General features: G+C 34.7%; 2 protein-coding genes across 2 annotated transcripts; one reads left to right on the top strand and one right to left on the bottom strand.

Annotated features, from left to right (window-relative positions):
* The first annotated feature begins 1,143 nt into the window (after nucleotides 1-1,143).
* LOC120089298 (protein DMP7) lies at nucleotides 1,144-2,196 on the top strand. The gene has a single exon (XM_039046729.1). The coding sequence runs from the start codon at nucleotides 1,502-1,504 to the stop codon at nucleotides 2,159-2,161; it is 660 nt and encodes a 219-aa protein (XP_038902657.1). The 5' UTR covers nucleotides 1,144-1,501; the 3' UTR covers nucleotides 2,162-2,196.
* Nucleotides 2,197-2,204: 8 nt separating this feature from the next.
* LOC120089297 (dnaJ protein homolog 1-like) lies at nucleotides 2,205-3,798 on the bottom strand. The gene is made up of 3 exons (XM_039046728.1): nucleotides 3,502-3,798; nucleotides 2,896-3,326; nucleotides 2,205-2,804 (listed from the first exon to the last, which is right to left on the bottom strand). Exons 1-3 carry the CDS (start codon nucleotides 3,664-3,666, stop codon nucleotides 2,363-2,365), a joined length of 1,038 nt encoding a protein of 345 aa, XP_038902656.1. The 5' UTR covers nucleotides 3,667-3,798; the 3' UTR covers nucleotides 2,205-2,362.
* Between the last annotated feature and the right edge of the window lie 5,831 nt (nucleotides 3,799-9,629).

Here is a 9,629-nt window from a genome sequence, read left to right as displayed (position 1 = left end):
ACTAAAAATTCCAAAAGCTCATGAATGACAAACAAAAACCATGAACTAGTGAAACAAAACCATTGATGATGATCTTGTAGAACAAAAATCTCTATGTTAATCCACCGATCAAACCTCAAATAATGCTTATCAAATGCCAAAAAAAAATATATATATATGAAAGATCTCCATGGATATAGCTTATCGAAACCTCAAATAACTTCTCAAAACATTAGATCTAAAACTCAAAACATGGAGAGATCGTAGAGAAAAAAATTGAAGAAGAAAAATCGTGAAGGAATCAGACTAAATCGTAAAGCTTAAATCTAAAAAACAAACGAAATTAGAGTGCCTCAATTCTCCCCCCAAAAAAACCCCATTGTCGAAAAAGAAATCTGAGTGAAGAAGAACTCTCCAGCTTGTGTACTGACTAGGGCAAAGGCAAGGATAATTTTAGAAAAGTCAAAAGACCATAGCTCCTCCAACTTAGCATCTGAGTGTCAATTCTTTAGTATATTTATTTCTGTTGTTAATTCAAGACCATAGCTCTTCCAAATTAGCACTTCAATTTAGGAGATGTTTAAAGTGATTTTAAGGAGATTAGCAAAGCTCGATTTGTGATGGGGAAACATTTTAAGGAGATTAGCACTTCAATTGAAAAACAATGGGGAAACATAAATTTAAAGAATGAAGAAACATTTTGGATGATTCGGCCAATAGACCTACTCTACTTGCAAATGAGTTTTAAGTCTTTGCTAGACGATATTATTGCGGATCGATATGTACAGAACATTATTGAAGTAAATATCACTAATCAAATCATATTTTATCTAATAAACCCATAGAGATAATGACAGACTCATTTTCTAATATTTATAAACAATCCTAAAATTATGCTAAATTAAATTAAGATAAAACTGAAACCAGTTTTATATAAGTATTTACATTTCCAATTTTATAGCTAACTCAACCTTAATGTTAAAAATGTCTAATACATCTGCTGAGCTTTCAATTGTGTGCATAAAGGTTAAAAATGTCTTAACAGGTAGTTTCAAGCTTACACAAACTTATACAGACTCCAATAACGAAACTTTGTTATTTAATAAAATGAAATTAAAATTATTCCTCAACATTTCCAAATTTTCCAACAAGTAGCATTTATGTCGAACCCAATAAAAACAAAAACAATAAAAATGAAAGACGTTGAAACAGAGCAACTCAAGTTTAGTCAAAACAACAAATTGAAGCAAAATTAATGTTCCGTTGTTCATTATCAAACCCAAAAACCCGTTTCCAACCATAAATATAACGCCGTTCTAGACTGTTTCTCTAATTCCTTCCAATTAAACAAAAATAACAAAGTCCCAACTTAATCTCAAAGTCCTTGCAGCATTTCGGTTCACTACCATTCCATCATCTCTCCCAAAAAAATCATTTATAAACATCTCATCACACGACCAAGAACAAGATACACGAACAAGAACACAAACACAAATCACAAAGAAGGTAGTAATTCGTGAAAATGGAAGGTGAAATCGAGAGCCAAATTCAGCAGGTAGCGCCTGGCGAAGGGCTGCTGCAAGCGATCCAACAGCCATTACTGGAAAATGCCTTAACAATGGCTTCAAAGCCAACAAAAACACCAGCCCAAAAAGCCATTAGAAAGACATTCAAAGGAACAGCCCATTTAGCCAACCTCCTTCCCACAGGCACTGTCCTCGGCTTCCAAATTTTGTCCCCAATTGTCACACACCAAGGTCATTGCAATACCCATGTCAGCCAAACCATCACCCTAGGCCTCATTTTGCTCTGTGCCATCTCCTGTTTTTTCCTCCTCTTCACCGACAGTTTCCGGGACAAACGTGGCAAAGTCCGATACGGGGTTGCCACGTTTCAAGGCTTGTGGGTTATTGATGGCTCAATAACCCTTCCCAAAGAAGAAGCCGCTAAATACAGGCTTCACTTCATCGATTTCTTTCATGCCTTCGCTTCTCTTTTGGTTTTTGTAGCTGTTGCTTTGTTTGATGAAAATGTGGTCAAGTGTTTCTACCCAATGCCGTCTGATGAAACAAGGGAGCTCTTGGTTGTGTTGCCTGTTGGAATTGGTATCTTATGCAGCTGCTTTTTTATTGTTTTTCCTTCTAAACGACATGGCGTTGGATTCCCCCTCTCTCGTGAATAGCCAACCCAATTTCCCATTTCAAACTACCAACTAATTCATGTTGTAATCTTTCAAAACTTTTGTATTCTACACTAATGATTTTGCTTATTTCAATTCAATACTTGAAATTCTTCACACATTATACAAATTAAAATAAGAACTTTAAAAAAAGAAAGAAGGAAAAAAAAGGATTCATTCTCTCACCAAAGAAACCCCATTAGCTCAAGTCTGGCTTAAGAGCTTCCTAATGCCAGCCTTCTGTTCAGGAGCGAGTCTGGCTGGGAATTTAATGTCGAATTTGATTCTCAAATTTCCTTTCTTGGTTGGGTCCTTTTGGAGAGGCATTCCTTCTGAGGGTATTACTTCCTCATAATTTGGAGTGATTACATTAGTAATTGGGAAATTGAGATGTCTGCCGTCCAACGTTGTAAGATGAACAGAGTAACCTGTCAAGGCCTCTGCCAGAGATATCTTTTGAGTGACAATTAAATCGTTTCCATCGCGAGTGAATACGCTGTGAGGCTTCTCATCAATTACAAAAACAAGATCTGATGGTATAATGTCGGGCTCTTCGTTTCCTTTCTCTGGGAAAGTGATCTTTGTTCCTTTTTTCCACCCGGGCTTTATGTTGATCGTTAAAATCTCCTCTGTTTTCATCGTTTTCCTGTTTCAATGAAGTAAAGGAAAAGGTTGGTTTTTGAAAGGGAAAAAAAAAGAAATAAAATGATCGGGTTTTTGTTTTCTGTTATGCTTACCCACGAATGTCAGTAACTTGTCTAGATATTTTCATCTTCTTGGTGGTTCCTTTGTATAACTCTTCGAGGCTACACGGTAATTGTCTCTCGATTGAAGGTGCTTTACGAGAAGCATGTCGAGACATGGAACTGCCTACGGTCTCGCCATCGCCACCGGCGAAGGATGCAAAGATATCATCACCGAAAATACTTGATGAGAATCTTTGTCCTCTTCCACCACCCATGCCGCCAAATGGGCTCGAAAATCCAAAGAATTCAGAGAAAATATCGTTTGCATTTCGGGGATTGAACCGAAACGTCGTTGGTCCATCTCCAGTGGAGAAGAAGGTGGCTCCGCCTGGACCTCCGGCATCCGGAGGTGGCACCTGACCTTTCAGGCCATCTTCACCGTACTGATCATAGATTGCCCTTTTTTGGGGGTCACTGAGAACCTAGAAAGATTTCCCCCAAAAATCAAGACGTGAAACGAAATACAAAATAAACAGAGAAAAACAGGGGCACAAATATTCATTTGCTTCAACAAACGCAACCAAACGGAACAAAAAATAGAAATGAACAGAAATCGCAAATGAAATTGAAGATTGAAAGAAGGTTACTTATTGGTACCTCATAAGCTTCAGAAATTTGCTTAAATTTAGCTTCAGCTTCTCTTTTGTTCTTAGGGTTCTTATCTGGATGCCATTTCATGGCGAGTTTTCTATAGGCCTTCTTCAAATCATCGTCGGAAGCATTCTTATCGACCTGCAAAATTCGATAATAGTCGACACCCATTTGGTCCCTTTGATTTCTTGTTCGCCAAAGTGTGAGCTTTTTGGTTGATTTTCTGATGGTTTTCGGCTTTTTCAGAACAAATTAGGAGTATGTGTAGTGAGGATAACGATGCAATGGCGGTGTAGATTTTTGCAGGATGTTTTGAGAAACCAGTAGAAAGTTCCAAAAATTACAACACCTGTCCTTGTCCTTGTCACCTAACAATTTAGAATCTATTTTAAAATTTTAAGTTTATAAATAATACTTTTATAAATAAGAGATGGATTGAACTAGATGTCAAGAATTAATATGTCAGGAGAGTTAGGAAACCATGTTTAAAGTGTAAAATTGGTTAGTCGAGTTAGGAGAACTGTATTTGAGGTGTAGAGTTGGTTGTTGGAGGTGGTTATCAGATCATATTAGCAACGATGATTGTTATTAGAATGAGACAGTGATATTTTTGTCGAAGTTGGTTTTCGAGGTGATTGCCAAAATTAACCATTGAAGTTTGGTTTCATAGGTGATCACCGGAATCGATCACTGAATGTGATTTTTGAAGGAGATGGTTGTCGAAGCATGTCATCGGAGACTATTGTTGCCAGAGTGAGGCAGTCGTAGTTGCCAACGGTAGTTGTTGTGAGAGTTCATCTTGGCAATGATTGTTGAAGTTAGTTGTTAGAGGTAGAAGTTGCAAGAGTTGGTCTTGGCACTGAGTGTCGAAGTTAGCCACCAGAGGTAGTCTTCGCAGTTAGGTGTCAGAGATGGTCAATAGATTGATTACTAAATGTGGTCTCTATCGGAGTTGCTGACGGAGGCAATGATTGTTGCCAGAAAGAGGTGATAGTAGTTGTTGATGGTAGTTGTTACCAGGGTTGATTGTTTATGGTTGTCATTGAAATTGGAGGCTAGATTTTGGAGTCAGAGTTTATCAAAGTATTGATCACTAGATGTGGCCTTCGTTGAAGGTGGTTTTTGCCAGAACTGGTTGTCGGAGCATGTTATCGGTGATAATTGTTGCCAGAGTGAGGATGCATTAGTAGCCGACAATAGTTGTTGTCAAAGTTAGTTGTTGGCAATGACCGATAGGTGGAGTCATTGAAAATCTTGGAGAGAGGGTGAGAGAGAAATGGACGATAATAAAGTTCATTGATAAATGTGCAAACTTCAATAGTGAACAATGTTGAAGTCAATAGAGTTGAGTTATTTAACAATGACTTGTGAAGTTGATGGACCAAACAATGTATTAACAAACTCAACTCAACTCAACTCAACTCAACTCAAGTTGGTAGGTTAAAGACCCCAAGTTTCTATATTTTGTTATCCAATTTCCACAACTTCCTAACCATCAAACCAAAATTTAAAAAGACTAAAAAAAGGTTTTCAAAAACTTGATTTTGTTTTTGAAATTTGATGCAAAATTCAAATGTTTCTTCAAGAAAGGTGAAAAACCACAATATGAAATTTAGAAATAAACAAAAGCATAAATTTCAAAAACATAAAACTAAAAATAAAATTGTTATTAAATGGGGCCTTAGCTTCCATTTGTGTGAGTAATATTATTTAGGAAAAAATACTTGTTTGTCCATAGGTTTTTTGTCTAATTTTCGTTTGGTCCCTAGATTCCAAAATGTTACACTTTTAATTAAAGGGTTGTTTGGGGCATTGAATTGTTATTATAGTTAGGAGATCTAAGTTTGAAGTTCAAAATTTTTTAGTCTGAATTAAGAGAACAGTGAGGTGCAAAGTTGGATGTTGGAGGTGGGTATTAGAGCATGTCATTGTTGATGATTGATGTTGGAGTGAGGCAATGGTACTCGTCGATGATGGTTGTTGTTAGAGTTAGTTCTCAGCTTGATCTTCTAAGTTAGCCATCAAAGTTTGATGTCAAGGTGGTCACCAAAATTGATCGCCGAATATGGTTTCCACAAGAGGTGATTGTCGAAGCATGTCATCAACGACTACTGTTGTGGAAGTGGAGGCACCCGTAGTCAATGATGGTAGTTGTTACGAGAGTTCATCCTGGTAGTGATCATTGAAGTTAGTCGCTTGAGGTAGTTATTGCAAGAGTTGGCCTTGGTAGTGATTGTCGAAGTTGGCTACCAAAGGTAGTCGCTGGAGTTTGGTGTTGTAGGTGGTCACAAGAATTTATCGTCGGATGTGATCTCCGCTAGAATGGTCATTGGTGATGATTATTCCCCGACAGAGGTGACAATAGTTGCTAATGGTAGTTGCTATCGGAATTGATATTGTTGGTGGTGATCATCCAGGTTGACCCCTGAAGTTTGGTGTTAGAGGTGATAACTAGTATTGATCCCTGGATGTGTTCTTTGTAGGAGGTAGTTGTCGTTGGACGTGGTTAACGAAGCATGTCATCAATGATGATGTTGCTGGAGTAAGGAGGCATTAGTAGCTTACAATAGTCATTGTTTAAGTTAGTCGTCGTCATTGACTGGCAGGTGGAGTCATTGAAAACCTTGGAGGGAGATTGAGAGAGAAAGGGAGAAAAATAAAGTTCATCGATAAATGCATAAATTTTAATATTGAAAAATATTTAGGTCAATGGAGTTGAGTTATTTAATAGTTACTTGTAAAGTTGGTCAACCAACAATGAGTTAACAAACACAACTCAATTCAACTCAACTCAAGTTGGAGGATTAAACACCCCTAATAAGTTCCTATATTTTTTTATCCATTAACCACTTTCCACCAGTGTCTTAAAAATCAAGCGAAATTTTAAAAAGACTAAAAAGATAATTGTAAAAAACATGTTTTTGTTTGTGAAATTTGATGAAGAATTCAAATATTTCTTCAAGAAAAGTGAAAACCACACTACAAAATTAAGGAATAAACAAGTATAAATTTTAAAAACATAATACTAAAAACAAAATTGTTTTCGAATGGAGCCTTAGCTTTACAAATCCATTTGTGCAAGTAACATGAATAAGGAAAAGAATACCTTTACAATGCCTAGGTTTTGGGCTTTTTGGGTCTAATTTTTATCTTGTTCTATGTTTCAAAATATTATCCTTTTAGTTCTTAAAAGGTTGTTTAAGGCATTGAGTTGGTTATTATAACATGTAGCAATTATAGTATGTGAGTTATAATAGTCTATGGATTATAATGGTTTGTGTATTTTAGTATGGGTTATAATAGTTTGTGTTTGGCATGCAGACTAAAATAGTCTTAGTTATAATAGTTTGTGTTTGAGTTGCAAACTATTTTATTTAGGATATAATATTCTGTGTTTTGGACACACATTATTTCAGTCTAAGTGTAGGTTTTATCTATTTTTTATTATACAAGTAATGGTGCCTTAAATATCATATTTTGTCAACCATATTGTTGATGCCAAATTTTGGACAGAGCGAACACACCTAATCTTCACATTGAAGGGACTGAAGTCCGAAGCGGAAGTGAGATCGTGTCCTAATTTTCAATTTTCACAGTGAATTAAAATTACAGAAGATATAATTATGCATTCTAACAAAATAAATTACAGCATGCTTAAGTACACTATAGAGATGATGAAATTAGGGTCCAAAGATACTAATCCTTGAAGTCCAGAGATCTTCACGAAATCCTCTCCAACAAAGATCACAAACTCTTCAATTGAAATCCTTCAACAACAACATCAACTCCAAAATATAGAAACCCAAATTTGGATTTGGACACCACAAATAGAGAAACCTTAGTATTCTTCTTAAGGTTGAGAATCACAGCAGTTCACGGTCTGTAGTATATGGATAAGGTTGGGTACCTTATCTTGGTGATACTAAGGATATGACACACTTTGTAATTGTTAAAATAGTTGTAAATTGTTAATAATGATCTGATCCTAATCATTCATGTGGAGACATATGAGTGGAGTATCTTATACAAGATCAGACTGCAAAATGATTAGTCTTCCTTTATAACGTCACTTGAAAAGACTTATATTTCACTAGGATGTCCATAGGTTATTTGACCTTAATCCTAAGTGAGTTGTGAACTCCTATCTATGAGGACAATCCTTTGATCTGTATGGGTAGGAGTGACTAGATTCTCCGACTCAATAAGCCTACCATTTTGGGAATTTTCCTGATTGAGGAGTTGGGAACACAGCTACAAAAGATGGAATTAACTCATTCCTCTCTTGAGGATAAGTAAATAAATTGTTCCCTTAAGAGTTGATCCGGGGTCTTGAACAATGAGGCGCCTTACCCTCTCACTGGCCAGAGAGGGGTCTATTCTATAGTTGGACTATAATTAATTGTCCATTAGAGAGATCGGTGGTACTTAAGAAGTTAGATGTAACTATAGGATGAAACGGTAATTTGGCCTAGTTGTAGTTACGAACAATTTGTGAAGGGTCAACTTACAGTTGATTGATTATATCCATGGATATAGAAATATATCTATAGTGCGAAGAGTGTAGTTGTCAGTCTTTAGTGGAATGACCAGCAGTTAATGAATGTTGGTTAATTTAATTAAAGAGTTTAATAGATTAATCTTATATCACTAGAGCTTCTAATGTGTAGGTCTATAAGGTTCCCGTGCTAGCTCACTAAGGATAAAATAATGGATAATCATTTTTTGAATAATTTGAATTGTTCAAATTATTTGAGAAAATCAAAGGTGTTAATTATATTAATGTGATTAATATAAAATATAATATATGTTCATATATTATAGTATACTGTTAATTATAAATATGATTTATAATTAAAACTATATAATATGTGAGAAATATTTGAATAAGATTCAAATATTATTTTTGTGAATAAGATTCATATTAAAACTATAAGCTATAAGGGAAAGTTGCATTTTTAATATGATTAATATGCATAATATATGGTTTATTGATCAATAGTTAATTAGTCAACCATATTATATAATTAACAACATATTATGAATATAATATTAAATTTATATTAAAATAACTTCTCGTTACATGGAAGTCATACGTGTAACTATATGGGAGGGAGTTATTGTAATTCCCTTCCACTCTCTTGTATGTCAGTAGTGTGAGGAAACACAAGGGGATCACATAATTCATTTTGAGAAAACACGTAGAACTCTCTCCAAAAACTCTCACACTCCCTCTCTGAAGGATACCAAATTGAAGGGAACCATGAGCGGAAGATAGATCGTCCCAAATCTATTTTTCATTGAATGTATATTTTACAATAAATCAAGAACAATATATGCATTTACATAAATTACAGCATGTTATATAATTAGGTTCTAGAAACCTTACCTTTGAAGACTTTTCTTCAAGAATCGTACACGAACGCCTTGAAGAATTTCTTCAAGAACATCTCGATCAAGAGCACAAACACTACCACAAAGGCTTCCTCGGTATTCTCCGGTAGAGAACCCAGGAATGGTGGGCTCTGGCTATTTTGGATTGAGAGAATAAAATTTGAGTAGAGAGGAGGAAGAGTTGAGATTGTTCACCAAAAATTCAAAACTCACAGAACAATTCTGTCTCTTTTCCTTAGTATCAAATTCGATGATCAGATTGTGGAAGAAGGAGAATCTCTCATGTCTTTAAAAAAAAAACAAATACCACAACCACCACCTTTATGTGGGTGAAGAGAAAAAAGGGCAAATCCCTCCCTCATTTTTATTTAAAATAAAGTAAAATAAAAATGATATTTAATATATAAAATATATATATATATACACACATATATATATATATATATATTAAATTATATGTTATATCACATATAACATATAACCTATAGATTCTTTTATCTCTAATAAGATATTTAATATAAATCACATTTATATTAAATTTAATAACTATGAATCCAATTCATAGAATAATATTTGAATCATATTCAAATATTTATTTCCTCTCACTAAACTATAATGTATCAAATACATTATAATAATTATATCACATACAATTAAAACAACTTAATTATATCATATATAATTAACTTCATCTACTAATTTGAACAATTCAAATTAATCCAAAAATTATTCTCAATTAATTC

The sequence above is a fragment of the Benincasa hispida genome, chromosome 10, assembly GCF_009727055.1.
Source record: "Benincasa hispida cultivar B227 chromosome 10, ASM972705v1, whole genome shotgun sequence".
Lineage (NCBI taxonomy): Eukaryota > Viridiplantae > Streptophyta > Magnoliopsida > Cucurbitales > Cucurbitaceae > Benincasa > Benincasa hispida.
Note: the sequence above shows the minus strand (reverse complement) of the source record. Positions and strands in the feature narration are given on the sequence as shown.

Excerpts from the sequence above, each read along its gene's own strand:
- LOC120089298 (XM_039046729.1), top strand. The coding sequence starts at position 1,502 with ATGGAAGGTGAAATCGAGAGCCAAATTCAGCAGGTAGCGCCTGGCGAA.
- LOC120089297 (XM_039046728.1), bottom strand. The coding sequence starts at position 3,666 with ATGGGTGTCGACTATTATCGAATTTTGCAGGTCGATAAGAATGCTTCC. Across the intron at positions 3,327-3,501 it reads AAATTTCTGAAGCTTATGAG|GTTCTCAGTGACCCCCAAAA; the intron begins GTACCAATAAGT and ends AAATCTTTCTAG. Across the intron at positions 2,805-2,895 it reads CAAGTTACTGACATTCGTGG|GAAAACGATGAAAACAGAGG; the intron begins GTAAGCATAACA and ends TCATTGAAACAG.